This window comes from Camellia sinensis, chromosome 2, assembly GCF_055761805.1.
Source record: "Camellia sinensis isolate YWXY chromosome 2, ASM5576180v1, whole genome shotgun sequence".
Classification (NCBI taxonomy): Eukaryota; Viridiplantae; Streptophyta; class Magnoliopsida; order Ericales; family Theaceae; genus Camellia; species Camellia sinensis.
In genome coordinates, this window is record NC_138962.1 from 24,285,573 (window position 1) to 24,302,058 (window position 16,486).

The window sequence follows — 16,486 nt, forward strand, 5'->3', positions numbered from 1 at the left end:
CTTTTGGGGGTCACCCCCTCACCCCTTTGTCACGTGGCGGGTAGTGATTGGAGGAGTAGGAAAAAAAAGAAAAAGAAAAAAAAAAGATAACCAATAAGAGAGAGAGGGGGTCAAAGGGGTGGGGAAAAAAGGGGATGAATCATTGTTGTTCCAACCACCGTCGGCAAATTCATGCTTTCGTGCCCCCAATTCCCACTGCCCTGCCACGTGTCATTCATAAACACCTGACCCTACGCGACCCCACCCAAACTCTTCCATACTCCAACTCACATTTAATACTACCCCCATTTCTGTCTCTACCCCTCTTTCTCTCTCTCATCGGCGTCGCACAAGCCTGCTATACATACACAATATCTATATAATTTATATATTCGTTGATACACAATATCTATATAATTATATATATTCGTTGAGGATAGATCGAATTTAATTGTACCAGTGAACCGTTGCTGTTCAGAGGTCTCTTCAATTGAATTTATTGCTGTTTTTCGGGCCCTCGTGATTCGTGACCGACATCATTTTCTGAAGGTACGCAGATTTTTTTCTTTTTCTTCTTAGCGATTGTGAATTTCGATTCCGATCTCGCGATTTCTGGGGTTTCTGATCGTAATGCAGGTTTTATAGCGCTTCAATTTGCAGTTGAATCGCTCAGATTTGAGACTTCTTGTACCGCTATTTGCGCGAAATCGAGAGACCGAGTTATGTCGGGCCCGTTGGATCGGTTTGCGAGGCCTTGTGAGTTGTTTTTCTTTTCTGAATCTGAACATGTTTTTTTTTTTCCTGATGTTATTGAGCTGTTTCTGTAGTCGATCTGTTAAGATCGTATTGAGTCAGGGTTTTGTTTTTAATATCAGATTTTATGTCCTTGTATGCATGTTCAATCGACTCTTGTATATGACGAGAATCTGTGGAAAAAATTCCAATTGCTTCTGTTTGGTTTGACGGGGGAAAAAAAATCCTAAATTTTCTTGAGGTGTATAAGAGTTTTTATTACTTGTGAAGTTGACCAAAGAAAACCGTGAATTTTTCTGATAATTTATTTTGTGCCAGGATTTGTTTTCTGTAGAAACTATATGAAGCCTCTCATATTTTGAAGCTGGAGTATAGGGTTTTCTTTTGGCTTTTTTCAGCTGATTAATGTTATTGGATCGGGAATTATTGTGTTTTGCACTTTTTTATGATATCTTGTTATTGTTTTTGGTCAGTTTTTTTTAGGATATGATGATTTATGCATATTGTGATTGTTGTGGTTCAAGATTTTCCTTTCCAGTTACTTTTGGTTTGGTTATGTACATGATTTTCGACTTTTTGAACTAAAAAATACATGATTTGCAATTTTTTGGCATTGGATATTTGTTATATCTTGTGCACTATGTCTTTTATTACTTGTGTTTATTTTGTGCCGTGTAGTATTTTGCATTTGATTTTTCTGATTCTTGTTCTGATTTTCTTATACTGCCTTTAAAGAACTAGAATATATGTTTCACTATTAGCAGAAATCCATTCTTGAGAGGGCTTATACTGGAAGACATTTGTTGACATGTTTGCAACACAATTGTCTTTATGCCTGCCTTAGAGTATTTCAGAAGTATTTTAATCTTGATTCAGACATTTGTAGTCTAAATTTTTAAAAATGAGTTGTTAAATTATTGGAGAATTATGTTCTCTTATGTCAAATTTATGTCATTGAGGTTTAGCATTACCCTTACTGAACTTATAATATCTTTGCTAACTCTTGCTATGTGACAGGCTTTGAGGGGTCATCTGGTAATGATGAGAGAAGAGAAAGAAGATCTGATTTTGAAAACTCTGAGGATGAAAGAAGGACGAGAATTAGTTCATTGAAGAAGAAAGCAATAAATGCATCTACCAAGTTCAAACATTCTCTCAAGAAGAAGAGCAGAAGAAAGAGTGATGGTCGAGTTAGCTCTGTTTCAATAGAGGATGTTCGGGATGCCGAGGAGTTACAGGTTGTTGATGAATTTAAACAAGCGCTGATGTTGGATGAATTGCTACCAAAACAACATGATGACTATCACATGATGTTAAGGTACTCTATCCTTCATTCTTTTTTTACTTAATATATTGCATGCAAAAATTGGTAAATGTTTATGAAATGCTCCCTTTAGTTGTCTCTTTTGTTGATGTCCTGTTAAAAAAAATGGTCACTTCTGTTGACAACATTCTCTTTTCATAGAGTTGTAAAGTTATCGAAAACTATTAGTGATCGACTTCAAAGGGTTTTGTGGATTGATTGGCAAGATTTGTTTCTTTCTGTTGGGAAATATGCTATCTGTAACTGTAAGTGCATAAACACAGCCTACATCCTAGTATATTATTCCCGTTTGGGTGTCTATGAGATTAGTGAAGTTGCACCAATTTCTTTTGTGAGGATGTGTAGTGGAGGAGTTTAAATATCATAGTTGGAACGAAACACAACTTGTAGTCTAGTGAGGGAGGATGGATTGAGAATTAGTAGCTTGTAAACATCATCGGCCTGTTTGTTCCACGTTTGTTTGGCAGATTAGGTTGGATGAGATTGTTAGTAAGGGGAAACACAACTTGTAGTCCAGTGAGGGAGGATGGATTGAGAATTACTAGCTTGTAAACATCTTCGGCCTGTTTGCTCCACGTTTGTTTAGCGGATTAGGTTGGATGGAATTGTTAGTGAAGAGATTGTTAATGTAGGGATTGTTAGTGAGGAGATTAAGTGAAAGTGTGTTTATTTTGATGATAGTGTAGGAGATGGTTAGCGATGGGATTGTTAAATTATTTTATATAAAATAAATAAATAAATAATTTCTATATTAAAAAAAAAACTAAAACAAATATTAAAACAAACAGGTGCACTTGGTCAAAAAAAATAAAAATAAAAATAATTTTTTATTATATAAAATAGACTCAATCCCCTCCCTATTTTCCTAATTCCACCCAAAATTCACCCAAGCTAATCCCCTACTGAGGGGGATTAGCAAGTCTCTTGGAGTAGCAATCCCCCTCCACATGGAAGCCATCAAACAAGGGTTAGTGGGACCTACCTCCTTACTACTCCAATCCCACCTCCTAATCTCCCAAACAAACATGACCTATAGTCATGTATAGGAGAGTGTCCAATTAGGAGACTCTAGAAAGCTTGGAAGGTGCCTCACTGCCTGATATGGAGTGTATGGCGCCAGTGGCAGCTCCATGAATTTTTATCAGGGTATTCCTTTTTTTTGTCAGTTAATAAAAGATAAATTATAATATTATAAACTCTCTCTCTCTCTCTCTCTCTGTTGTTGTTGAATGGAGTGGGTTAAACGTAAAAAGGCTGTTCAAAATTTTAATAAAGGGCTCAAATTAACAACTCATGGTGTTCAAATTTTTTTTTTCCCAAAGGGACAAGTGTCAAAACAAATTTGGAGTGGTGACAAGTGGTGATGCGTAGGGTATTCAAAATATTTTACAAAAGTGATAAATACCGTTAAAAATACTGTTTCTAGTTTTTTTATTCGGGGGGGGGGGGGGGTGGTGGTTATTCATTGGCTTTACTGGCAGCACACCCCTATAAGCGTGAGAGGGAAAAAAATGCTATTTTTAGGATTTAGAGTTGTCTGTTAATAGATTAATGTTGTCTCTATTTCATACTTTTAGATTTTGGCTTAAAGGAAATTTTTGTCAGTTTGTCAGTCATCTTTTGTTCTTATAGATTTTTTGGGAAAGCTCTCTTTTGATGAGAGTGTATGGTCCTTATATATTCTTGGTGTGTAGAGGTTACACCACTGTCTGGCGTGTTATGATATGTTTTATTGTACTTTCTTAAAAAAAGGTCTGATCCATTAACTCGATCATACTCCAACTCTAATTGATCATTTTTTAATAGATTGGCATTAGACAAGGTACAGTCAGTCTGCTTCAATTAACATACATGAATGATGTACATCATGTGTTGGAAAATTTTCACATATTCCACTGGTTTAAATTGGTCAATGATGGATATTTGAAATATTGTGAATTTCAATCTCTCTCTCTCTCACGCATGCTGAAGTTACAACTTCTCACCGATGAAAGATTGTTGACTCAGTCCATAAGCCTTTCAAGCTTGTCTTTCACTTTCTCTGTCTGGTGTACTTTTCTTTCACCTTTTTTCTCCACAATTCTGTTTGCTTTAGAGGCAGAGCTTCCGCGGTTTCCTTTTCTGCACCAGTTTCTTTGATTTGTTGTGGTATCTTGTAAATGTGTTAGTTCTGAGAAAGATTTCATCTGAAATTCAAATTGTTGTGTTTCGGTTTGTGATATTCATAAATGAGTTCATACTGCAGGTTCTTGAAAGCAAGGAAGTTTGATATTGAAAAAGCAAAGCACATGTGGGCTGAAATGCTCCAATGGAGAAAAGATTTTGGTGTTGACACTATTATGGAGGTAATTACGTTGGACATTTTGCCTTGGGTTTGTTGTGTGGGCTCTCCACATTGTTTTCTGCCGTGGATTTGAATTAATCTGTGTTTTACTCGCTGATTTTTTTCATCAGGATTTTGAATTTAAAGAGTTGAATGAAGTTTTGAAGTATTATCCACATGGTAATCACGGTGTGGATAGGGAGGGAAGACCTGTCTATATTGAAAGATTGGGAAAAGTTGATCCAAACAAACTTATGCAAGTTACCACAATGGATCGGTATGTAAAATACCATGTCGGGGAATTTGAGAAAAGCTTTGCAATTAAGTTTCCAGCTTGTACTGTTGCTGCAAAAAGGCATATAGATTCAAGTACAACAATCTTAGATGTTCAAGGGGTGGTATGTGGCCTCCTGTGTTTTTCCTAATTTTGACATGCTGGGATTGAGTTCATTACATTCTAAAAAATCTTCATTAATCCTTCTTTTGTTATGTCTTATTGTGAATGGTTCAGGGTTTGAAAAATTTTACCAAGGGTGCACGTGACCTTGTAATGCGGCTCCAGAAGATTGATGGTGACAATTACCCTGAAGTAATCTTATTTCTCTTACTCGACAAATTATATTGTGCTCAAATATGTTGAAATTGATTATTGACGCTTAATATTAACTTGGATTTTGTGTCCTCTTAATTGCTGCAGACTCTTCACCAAATGTTTATCATCAATGCTGGTCCTGGTTTTAGACTGCTGTGGAGTACTGTAAAGACTTTTCTAGATCCCAAAACAACTTCCAAGATTCACGTATGTGAATATTCTTATCTTATTTGGACACATTCTTATTTTATATCACTGTGCAGCTGTTGACATTTCTGGTGTCATTCCCTTTTTGTTTGGATTCTCTACTTAGGTTCTTGGAAACAAGTACCAGAACAAGTTACTTGAAATTATTGATGCCAGGTAATATGGGAATTGGGGAATTTATATTTCGTTGACATGTTGTTTACTTCTTTCTTGTTCTGAACTTGCTTGAAAAATTTGTTGTAGTTTTTTGTTTGTTATTTCTTACCCTCAACTGCCTTAATTTACCTCAAAACTAAATAAAAATTGTGGGACCTGCACAGTGAGTTGCCAGATTTCATGGGGGGTACCTGTACCTGTGCTGATCAAGGAGGTTGCCTTCTTTCTGATAAAGGTCCTTGGAAAAATCCAGAAATCTTGAAGGTCTGTACATGCATTGGGATGTAAAATTTGTAGTTAGAATAGGTTTTTCACTCATGAATTGTGCCTCATGTTTGCTTTTTAATTGAAATAATTGCTTGGTGGTCATTATGTTGCAGATGGTCCTTAGAGGCGAAGCACGGCGTGCTAGACAAGTTGTTAAAGTTCTAAATAGTGAAGGGAAGGTGGTTGCTTATGCTAAGCCAAATTACCCAATGGTATGTACGAACCCTTAGTATTCTCAAGTTGCTTGGTCACAACTATCTCTGCTTTCAGTTTAGATTGTTATGTCGTTATTTTTTTTTTTTAATTCTATTTAAGCAGATAAAAAACAGCGATACATCCACCGCTGAGTCTGGATCTGAAGCTGAAGATATTGCTTCGCCAAAAGCAATGATGAGTTATTCACATCTTCGGTTAACTCCTGTTCGTGAAGAAGTAGGTTCTTGACTTTCACTTGATGATGATTATGTTGGTTGATTTCAAGCTTTCTAAATTTTGTGGCAGCTATTCATGTTACTAAGATGATTACATAAATAACCAGGCTAAGGTTATTGGAAAGGCAAACTATGCTGGTGGCTTCTCTGGGTATGATGAATATGTTCCCATGGTCGACAAGGCTGTCGATGCTTGTTGGCAGAATCAACCATCCTTTCAGAAGCCTTATGTTTCAAAAGGTTAGTAAGTCTAGCCTAGTGGGTGCTGTTATCTTATTCTTAAATATTTACATGCTAACATATATATGAAACCAGTCATGGTTTAAGTTCAGTTATCCTCTGCTTTCTAATGACTTCAATTTTTTGCATTTTGATATATTTGATTTGTGTGTGTGTGTGGTGTATCTGACTGAATTTTTTGCAGGGACAGTTCCACTACCTGACACTCAAAAGGCACCGGAAGGATTTCGTGCTCGGATTTTAGCAGTGTTTATGGCCTTCTTCATGACACTTTTCACGCTCTTCCATGCAGTAGCGTGCCGTGTAACCAAGAAACTCCCTGAGACTTCATCTGATCATGGGCAAAATATTCGTGAACTTTCTCTAGATGCTGTACCCAAGGAGGACTTCCGCCCCCCTTCACCGACTCGGTCATTTACAGAGGCAGAACTCCTGTCTTCTGTTCTGAAAAGGCTGGGGGAGCTTGAAGAAAAGGTTGACACACTTCAAGCAAAGCCATCTGAGATGCCTTATGAGAAGGAGGAACTTCTGAATGCCGCTGTTTGCCGTGTGGATGCCCTAGAAGCGGAGTTAATTTCTACTAAAAAGGTATGGGCACTACAGTTTACAATTTTGTTATGTTTTGCTTAGAGTTAAACATACAAAGCTCTTATGTAAACCACCATAAATGACTGCTTACTAGAGTTCTCCTTTTTTCAAGATTGAAATCATGACTCTGTTTTATAAAAAATCTTATAAAAATCTATTATTAGGAGGCATAGTTGTTACTGGTGATTGCATGTGCACCTAAGCAGCTAGGTGAATGGATAAGCAAATCCACTCAGGTGACTCCACTCAGGTGACTGAATGGGCTAGGGGGAAACTGATTGCTGACCGACTCAGGCAGCTCTCTCTCTGTCTCTCTCACACACACACAGAATGCAGAGTCTTCTGTGTTGGTGAAGAAAATTTGAGTTAGTGCAAAAGAGTGATATTGTGGAAGAGAGAGGGAGGGAGGGAGGGAGGAAAATTAGAGAGAAGAAAAGACGGAGATTGCACATGAGGACGGTTCGAGAGTGTTGGTCTTCTGCTTTCAAGAAGCATAAAAAGCTAAATAAGAAAGGAGGTAAGAGTAGAAAATCATTAAAAAGGTAGATAAAGATGTGTTCCCTAGTTGATGCAATAGGTTCAAAACCTAAGCACCAAGTATGGAATAAACACCACAAGACAGACCACCATGCTTGCGTTTCCTTCAGGTTAAATTACACCACACATAATAAACTATCCATATAATGAATAACAATGGGTGATTACCTATTTGCCTTTTAAATGGATATTTTGTTTTTAAATGACAAGTCCCAAATGCAGTCACATTATTCTGCATACAAATTTTGTATACTTTTTATGTTTGCATATCATGATATCACTACTCTTTCAAACGGTACGTGAGGAGTGATGATGAGTTTATTACTTGAATGTTTTTTTTTTCCCTGAACAGGCTCTGTATGAGGCTTTAATGAAGCAGGAGGAACTGCTTGCTTACATTGACAGTCAAGAAGAAGCTAAGTTTCAGGTGAGTGCACCAATATCTATGCTGTTGATGTGAACTGTCACACTTTTTTGTATTCCCAAATTACCCCTGTACAACTACCTCAGATCTTGATTTTGAATTTCATATTTTGATCACTTTTCAGTTTTTTTTTCCCTTTTTTTCAACTGGTTGATTTTTTTAGCATGGGCTTGTGCCCTTAGTCTAGTATATACATATGTATGTGTGCTTAAGATTCATTCCCCTCAAGGTTCTGAAAAGCGGTTGCGGTCGCCGTAACGATTGCAGTGACACGGTTGCGGTTGCGGTAAACGGAACCCGTGAATTTTTTTATTTTTCGCACAATTTGAAAAAAAACTTACCGATATGCATATTTTTTTTCCATGATCATATTTATTGGGTTAAAAATAAATATTGATCAATTTTTGTAAATTTTTAAATATGATCCAATATATTTCATATTTTTAAATCACTATAAATTGAGTTTTTTACATTTTATTTTAATAATTAATGACTTTATATTATACAAAAAATCAATCACTAACTATTATATATAAGATAAACAATGACAAAAGTAAGAGAATAAATAAGAGTCTAAATATATATATATATACATATTTTAACCAAGGCAAATAGATAATGACCACACTTATTATTATTATTATTATTATTTTCAAACAATATATAGATAGACACACACAAACAAAATGGTTTAGTGAAAACAGCTAAATAGAATAGCATAGGTTTTACAGCTTCAACAAATCAATAATATGTTCTTCATCTTCCCTCTTCTCTCTCTATCTCTTGCTCCTCCATTTTCTCTCCATTTTCAGCTTTTTTTTTGTGTTTTTTCTCAAGAAACAGTTTGGAACCGTTACGTAACGGTGCGTAACAAGCCGTTACGGCTGTTACGGCACCGTTGCGACCGCTACGGCAGACACACCTGTGAATCTCAATCACACTACAAAAGCGGCCGTAACGGGTAGCGGTAACTGCCAAAATCGTTATGTAATAGCGTTACGTAACGGTTGCGGCCGCTTTTTAAAACCTTGATTCCCCTGTTACATTAAAATCTTAATTTAGTTAATGGCTGATATGAGTTTCTCAATGCATGTTGAGCAGAAAAAGAAGTCTTGCTGGTAAAAGATGTTGGATGTAAAGGAAGGGCTATGGGACACATGTTTGGCTTTTAAGAATGTCATCACTCAATGTATACCATATAATATACCCACATTAACCTTGCAGAGGATCTGCCACCGTGAGCAAGATATGTCTGTCTAGTGAGATGCGAGTACATACCATTGTCGTGAGAAACTGTGTATGGAATTATTGTAATTTCTTTGTATGTTCCGAATATATGTTTATTGTTTTGTTTGTTTCAACAAAAAAAAATGTCCTGAAATGTTTGAACGAATTAAGTTTGTGAGCAAAGAGGTTTTTGATATTTACTTGGTTGTAAATTTGATTCCCTGTTTCCATAATTGATTGGATTTGTGCTACTTTTCAAATTTTCATTGCTGTGAGATCTCATTTCATTGTCTGAGAAACAGATTAAATTGTCAGAGGGATCTCGCAAGGCACCTCTCTCTCTCTCTGTGTTTATTTTGTCTACTGAATTCATTAAAGTTTAGATCTCGGTATGCTAATGAATAGCTTTAAAATACGATAGGTTGTGAAAACTTGTCGGATTTTTATACTTCGTTTTATTGGTACCTATATTCCTGGGATGCTATAATAAAATGTCATGCAGTTAATTGTAATCTGCAATTTTCAAAAAATAAATTTCGGAGAAAATTTTCTATGTTTAGTTACGTCCATGAAAATAATATACTAATAGTTACATTATTGATAGTGAATTGGCATTAGTAAGATTTTAATTTGAAAAATGTTTTGTACTTTTTTAAAAAGCAAATAATATTTTCCCTCCAAATAGTATTGTTTCCTTGTTGACCACGAAAAATATTTCCATTGATTTTTGTTTTCGTTGTATTGAAAGTCAGAAAATGCAGAAAACTCCTTTCATAGAAAATTTTGCTCCGAACAAACACAGTGTTAGGGAGAGCCAAATTAATTTGTTAAAAAAAAAGAAAAAGAATGAAGATATTTTGTTGGCCATTTATATTGACTATTATTATTATTATTATTATTTGTAGAAACTTAGAAAGGAATAACTCATGGTAAAAAGTTTGAGAAGAGAACTCGTAGCCTTGCCAAATTTTATTCAGAATATGCACACAGCTGTTAAAAGAATATCAAATATGCAAGAAGTTCGATTTGAGAACTTCATAGTCCCATCAATGGATTAGATTTCTGATCTGAGAATCGTATCTGAAAAATCTGGATCCGCTAAAGAGAAAACCGATCCACAGCAAACATCAACTTGTGGGGCTGAAAATCTCAATCTTGCAACCAGTTTCAACATAATAATATATCACAATTACGTTAATATCATCTTACAGAATATGTTCTACAATTTCTGTTTGTTACTAGTTTGCAATTAGAAACCGAAAAAAATGCCTTCTCCTCTTCTTCCTCTTCTCAATGTAGGCTAAAATCTCCTCCTGTCGATCAATGGCATCCTTGAGAGCCTGCACAAGAACCACAATTAGCTTGAACTATATACTTCTATGAATGTTAGTTTAGTTGCATTTTGTTAATTTTCCACAAAGTAGTAGCCATTTTTTTCTACGGTCAATGGCGATCGTATTTTTTTTAAAAAAATATTTATAATAATGAACAGAGCATTCTAAATCCCACAATCTGTACTTTGATTTTTTTTTTTTTATTTGTTTTTTTCTTTTCCAATTCTAATCACTACAATGAATTCAAGAGAACTAGAAAGGATACCTTCTTGGTTGCCGAAAGCTCTTGCTCCAAAGCATCAACACGACTTAGAGCAGCATTCAGCATTTCCTCCTTCTCAGGTGGCATAACTGCAGGTTTGCTGCAGAGAACAACTACCTTCTCCTCCAATTCATCCAAGAGCTTCATCATTGATAAATATTCAGTACCAGAGATGATGGATGCAGGTAACTGGTGGGGTTGCCTCATGGAATTAGAATAGGGGATGTCATTAGTAAACTTTCTTGGCATGTTGCGAGTCAAGCGGACCATAGTGACAATGCCCATTACAAAAGTCATGACCCCTGAGAATATAAATTAACTTAAATCTTCATAAGTAGTTCATGCACAAACATTTTGGAATATAAATTACATAGAATTGGAGAGTTGATGACATCATCCCTTAACAATATTCATATAATTGGCATAGTGAGGAATAAATTATGTACCTTTAAAAAAGGTGAATTTGTCACTCTGTACAGGTTTAGGCCAAGTTGCATCCACAGCCTTGTCAACCATTGGAACAAAGTCATCATACTCATAGGTAGGAGCCTGTAGACAGAACAATACGTACATAACTTTCTTATGACTTTGATGTGGCACTGTCATTTATACATGATAGGAGCCTAAATAACTTACTTCTTCACAAACAGGAGACAGTTGTGGATGTTCAGAATACTCTCTTTGCAGCCTGGGATGGTGGGATCGCATATCATCCACATCTGAAACCGCTTCTGAGTTGAAAGAGACACGTATCTTCACAATCTATAGTATGATAAAAGTTTAACAATATTCAACATTATGCAGAATGAAATGCCTTTCCAGTTTGGAAACTTAAAAGACCAAGTCCAATTAGGGGCAATTAATAAGAAGACTAAAAATCAATGAAAAAGGAATTGACAGATTTATATCCGAATTAGGACTGGATACCTTTAGGTTTGCATTCTCATCCACAGAAATTGTCTTCTCCTCAATGGCTGGAATCAAAATTTTAGTTGAGCATTTGGCTTCACCATTGTAAACCATCTAGTTCAAAAAATTAACAATTAAACTTAGGCAGCTTTCATAAAAAATGGTTTAACCATGAAGTGCCAACTTGAAAAAAAAAATTTACAACAGAAAAAAGAGGTGACACCTTCAATATATCAGGATCATTCCATGGGCCTTTATCAGAAAGCATGCATCCACCTTTGTCTGCACAAGTACATGTACCACCCAAAAAGTCTGGTAGCTCACTGATACAGCTCAGGGAAGAAAATGTTGCAGTGAGGACCATACCGAAATTTTAGAAGGCAATGTCATGTTTTGTTACAATTAGCAAATAATGTTATTCAAGAAGCTCACTGATTGTTGTCATAAACTGTAAGGCCTATTGACAAATCACAATCAATTCAATGTCAAACCAATCAACAAAATAGTTACCTGGCTTCAATTACTTCAAGCAATTTGCTCTGATATTTGTTGCCCAGAACCTGGTACAAGAAAAAACCATTGATGGGCTAAGAAAACTACTCAATTAACAGCCCTAGTCTGAGGTAAATCAATGAAAAAGGCTTACTTGAATTTTTGCAGTGGTCTTGGGGTCCAGGAATGTTTTAACGGTGTTCCATAGGAGCCTAAATCCCGAACCTGCATTAATAATGTACATACGGCACAGGGTCTACAAAGAAAAAAGTATCCCAATGAGAGCTCGAAGTAAAAGGCCATTATTCACAACATGGTGGCAAACCAAAGAAGTTTGTTGTGTTAAATCACGCTGACAGATAAAACAAGTACCTCGGGATAATTGTCACTATCAATCTTTTGAATGCTCTGAATGAGCTCCCTCGCAATTTTGCTGAAATGTTTCAGTCCCTAAGGCATCAATAAAAAGTTAAGGATGCCATTTTTTTTCTACTAACAAATGATATTTGAGCTAGCAATTTTGCTTTTTCTTATGAAAAATACCCTATAATATAACAATTATGTGTAGTACACAACAGTTTATACGTGCATGCACCCATAATAAAGTAGCCACACCATTCTTAAAGCTGGTTTTAGCATTTTGAGATTTATGGTAGCTCAGCTCTGATGCACAATTAGCAGGTTGTTTTTTGCCTTTCAGAATATGAAGTGGGCAGTCTAAATCATGTTTCAGTTGAAGGCCCCTTATTGTGAAAAATAGGCGGGTGGTTTTTCATTCAGAGCATTTGTTAGGATCCCCACATACCACTCCTTGAACATCCAGGATAGTTGTGCTCTGATCAATATGCTTTTTCGCTGTAATTGAACAGGCTGGGAACTTGACATTGAAGGTCCTCTCAAACTCCTGCACATGGTATTTCAAGTAGCGGTCCAATGTTGTGGCTTGCAGAAGCTTATTTGGATCAACTTTGCCAAGTCTTTCAATATAAACAGGTCGTCCATCCTTATCAATCCCATGATGTCCCTGTGGATAGTGTTCGAGGACCTTCTCTCTTTCCTTGAACTCAAAATCCTGAACAAAGAAATGAAGAGGCAAAAATAAGAGACAACTGCCCATATGTTCGGCTATACGGACGCATTCCAAACCAAAATACCTCCACAATTGTGTCAGCACCGAAATTATTTCTCCACTGGAGCATATCAGCCCACATTTGCTTTGTTTTCTCGATATCAAATTTCCTGGCCTTCAAAAATCTGGTCACCATACAACAAGTTGACAATCTAATTATTGATCCTGAGTCATGCCAAGATCAGTTGGAGAGCAAAAAATTAACCAAAGGCATAAAGCTATGCTATCTTCACAAAGACATCCCCAAAATTTTCGAGATTGCGTTACACAGTGAATGCTATTCATATAAGAATATTCTGCTTTCATTTTGTCATGAGAAATATTACTGTCATTCTAATAATGTCTCCAATATTTCCACTATACACATGCATGCAGAGCATCAAAACAGTGTCTTTCTTTAAAATTCAGAAACCATTTTATACAATATTGAGTGCTACACCGGTGAGGTCAGCCACTAAAAGTGTTAAAAAAAGGTTATGCACAAGCACTATTTTTTGAAAGGGAAGCAAATAAACCAAAAGGCTAAATTTTAATGCATCAAAAGTGTTGAAATGAAACTCCCTGTTCAAATTTAACAACAAATCAAGCATAAAAGAACCTGGTATTGATGCCAATATATTTTAGTTTATATATGGCTTGAATTTTTTTGCTTTTAGAAAATGAGATCTCACAAGAGGAAGGAAAGCTATTAGCATTCTGTTACCCCAATCAAAACTAAAACCCAAACACGAGCTAGCAACAATTCACTATCATGTATTACTGCTATCATGTCATTCCGCCATCTTGCAGAGCAAGTGGCACCGCCTCCCACAGTTGAAACTTATTCAAATTTAGTAAAACTAAAGGCTTATCCCCAATGTTTCTTACAACACAATTTACCATTATAAAGTTATAAACATGAAATAACTGCACATGCAATACCAAATCATTGACGATGGAACAAGGAGAAGGAAGAAACCTTAGCATCATGTGATAATCATCGTGTTTTGCAGGTAGAAATTCTTCCAAGATAAGAGTTTCACGTAATGCATCCACTGCCTGTAGTTCCTCTGCATCATGCTCATCTTCAAATGAAACAGACATAACTCTACTATTTCTCCTACACTTTCTGTTCAAAGAATGCCTCAACTTGGTTGAGGCATTAATCGCCTTCTTCTTGAAAGACCCAATCCTTGTCTTCCTCTCATCCTCCAAGTTTTCAATGTCAGATTTTTCGAGACCTGTGGACAAATCGTGTAGAAAAGAGGAAACTCATAACACACAATAGTAAATAACCGAAATGAAAAAATTCTAGTTGTCAATGCTATTTCTTCATATGTCCGAAGTAAAACCTAAATATATGCACTATTCTTAGAAAATAGAACTTTTTAGCAATCAAGACAGTCTCAACCAGAAGGCTCAACTAAACCAACCAATTAAAAAGTCAATCATGGAAATCAACAATATGTTTTGATTTTCTACAGCACAACATTTTCAAGGCTATGTTTTAATGTTTACTTCGTCATATATTCTATAATCTATTGCTTTTCTTGGACATAAGAGTATGAAAGGCATTTTAAAATGATGGATTCATTGATCACATCACAGGTTTCTTTCATCAGACTTTTTAAACTGTTCTTCTGTTCTTTGTACTGGAGCATGATTAATGACCGGGTGTCTATTTTCACAATCAGAGTAAATAGGAAATGCATATCTTATGGCAACACACCTTATGCATGAACCATTTGGTATATTTATTTGATTCTTCCAATTAAAATTATTTTACTGAAGAATTAAGAAGCACAGACACTTCAAGAAGGTGGCACGTCCGTGTCCAACACATGTCGGACACTTCCGACTTGTGTCAGACACATCAAGTGCTATTATCTTTTAGAAAAAAATTTATCTCGGACACTTATGGGACACACATATCCAATGCTTAGATACATATGATATGAAACATATTACAAATTTGAACAAATTTCTTAGGATCTAATAATAAACAAGAATGATATGGATTTATACCTATTAATCCATCCTAATTTAAACTTCAGAAATTCGTGTTATATTATATATTTTAATAAACTTTTGAAATATTTTTCATATATATATAACATACAATAAATATAAATCACATATTTTGTATATGTCCCTCTCACGTGTCCTACATCTTTTAAAAATTGTCATTTGAATGTGTCTATGTCGTGTCATGTGTCTGTTTACGTGTTTAGAAAAAAAACTATTGAAATACAGTCTTCTTAATTGTAATTATGGTGCTTTAATCACAGTTAAATAGCAGTAATCAAGCATACGCAAAGAGATCCAATAAATCTCATTTAAAGTTGAAAGTCTTGAAAAGATTAAAGCGCGCGCACACACATGCACATATATATATATATATATATACAAAAAGAAAAATAAAAAAAATTATCATAGAAAGTACCTGGCTTAATAGGTTGCTGGAGAGGTCCAGACATGTTGTCACTCATGGTTGTAATTCACAAAGTTTGCTCACGCGAGGCAGCAAAAGTGCAGATGGATTAAGTAGCCATACCGAGATGCCAAGCATACGCCTGTGCCAAATGCCTACACTTTTGACCAATTAAAAAAAAAAAGCAATGGATGTATTCAAGCAAATAACAATTCACAACGTTCATGCCAATAACAATTGAGCTTCAAAACCCAAACCCCATCAAACTATGCAAATGAGCTACTCTTAAATAATGATTACCATCCAAATTAAAGGAACAAAAAGCAAAAATTTGATCAAAGTAATATCTCCAACTCCAGGTTGAATACTCTTTTCCTATTTTGTGCATTCATATGTAAATCCCTTTTAAAAAATAAACCTGAATTTCAAAAACCAAAATCCAAAAAAAAAAAAAAAAAATCTACCACCACCAACAATAAATTAGAGAAAGGAGCAACAGATAAAAATTCAGATTGTAACAAGTTAAACATCATTGTGGATAACAAAACAAAACAATTACAGTGCAAATCAAAATTATTCAACAACTGTAAGCAATGACAAAAAAATAAATAAATAAATTTACCGGAATGAATGATTATGTGGTTTCCTGAAAGCCCCAGAGAGAGATTTATATCACCGAATTATACTCTAAATTTATACAGCCTCGCCTGGATACAGTGGGAACTGAAAACAATTCCACCCATCCTTTTTGGGAAGTGGGTTATAATCGACTTCCCAGATTATAACCCACTTCCTTTCTCACAATAAAAAAAGCTGCTGATAAGCAGCTTCATAGAGAGATAAGAGAAAAAATATATATATTTATTGATATATATCTATATTATAAAGCAAAACGATTTTTA

General features: G+C 35.4%; 2 protein-coding genes across 3 annotated transcripts; one reads left to right on the forward strand and one right to left on the reverse strand.

The window, feature by feature from the left end:
- Positions 1 to 251: 251 nt before the first annotated feature.
- On the forward strand, positions 252 to 9,308 carry LOC114262591 (phosphatidylinositol/phosphatidylcholine transfer protein SFH8). 2 transcript variants are annotated; one of them, XM_082904231.1, is made up of 15 exons: positions 252 to 528; positions 616 to 735; positions 1,750 to 2,050; positions 4,302 to 4,401; positions 4,511 to 4,777; positions 4,891 to 4,968; positions 5,077 to 5,178; positions 5,285 to 5,334; positions 5,499 to 5,598; positions 5,715 to 5,813; positions 5,920 to 6,033; positions 6,140 to 6,272; positions 6,457 to 6,860; positions 7,750 to 7,824; positions 8,923 to 9,308. In XM_082904231.1, exons 2-15 carry the CDS (start codon positions 702 to 704, stop codon positions 8,941 to 8,943), a joined length of 1,878 nt encoding a protein of 625 aa, XP_082760357.1. In that variant the 5' UTR covers positions 252 to 528; positions 616 to 701; the 3' UTR covers positions 8,944 to 9,308. The 2 variants fall into 2 exon arrangements, with proteins under 2 accessions (XP_082760357.1, XP_082760362.1); XM_082904236.1 differs by having other exon boundaries at positions 264 to 528; positions 640 to 735.
- Positions 9,309 to 10,195: 887 nt separating this feature from the next.
- On the reverse strand, positions 10,196 to 16,319 carry LOC114262592 (phosphatidylinositol/phosphatidylcholine transfer protein SFH3-like). The gene is made up of 13 exons (XM_082904242.1): positions 15,597 to 16,319; positions 14,133 to 14,394; positions 13,200 to 13,299; positions 12,851 to 13,117; positions 12,418 to 12,495; positions 12,200 to 12,301; positions 12,064 to 12,113; positions 11,777 to 11,876; positions 11,572 to 11,667; positions 11,281 to 11,406; positions 11,091 to 11,193; positions 10,648 to 10,946; positions 10,196 to 10,388 (listed from the first exon to the last, which is right to left on the reverse strand). The coding sequence occupies exons 1-13, from the start codon at positions 15,640 to 15,642 to the stop codon at positions 10,287 to 10,289; spliced, it is 1,731 nt and encodes a 576-aa protein (XP_082760368.1). The 5' UTR covers positions 15,643 to 16,319; the 3' UTR covers positions 10,196 to 10,286.
- Between the last annotated feature and the right edge of the window lie 167 nt (positions 16,320 to 16,486).

Coding starts and splice junctions, on each gene's coding strand:
- LOC114262591 (XM_082904231.1), top strand. CDS start 702: ATGTCGGGCCCGTTGGATCGGTTTGCGAGGCCTT. Junction 4,402..4,510: donor GTGTTGACACTATTATGGAG/GTAATTACGTTG, acceptor TTTTTTCATCAG/GATTTTGAATTTAAAGAGTT. Junction 6,861..7,749: donor AGTTAATTTCTACTAAAAAG/GTATGGGCACTA, acceptor TTCCCTGAACAG/GCTCTGTATGAGGCTTTAAT.
- LOC114262592 (XM_082904242.1), bottom strand. CDS start 15,642: ATGAGTGACAACATGTCTGGACCTCTCCAGCAACCTATTAAGCCAG. Junction 13,118..13,199: donor GTGCTGACACAATTGTGGAG/GTATTTTGGTTT, acceptor TTCTTTGTTCAG/GATTTTGAGTTCAAGGAAAG. Junction 12,114..12,199: donor AGACCACTGCAAAAATTCAA/GTAAGCCTTTTT, acceptor TTCTTGTACCAG/GTTCTGGGCAACAAATATCA.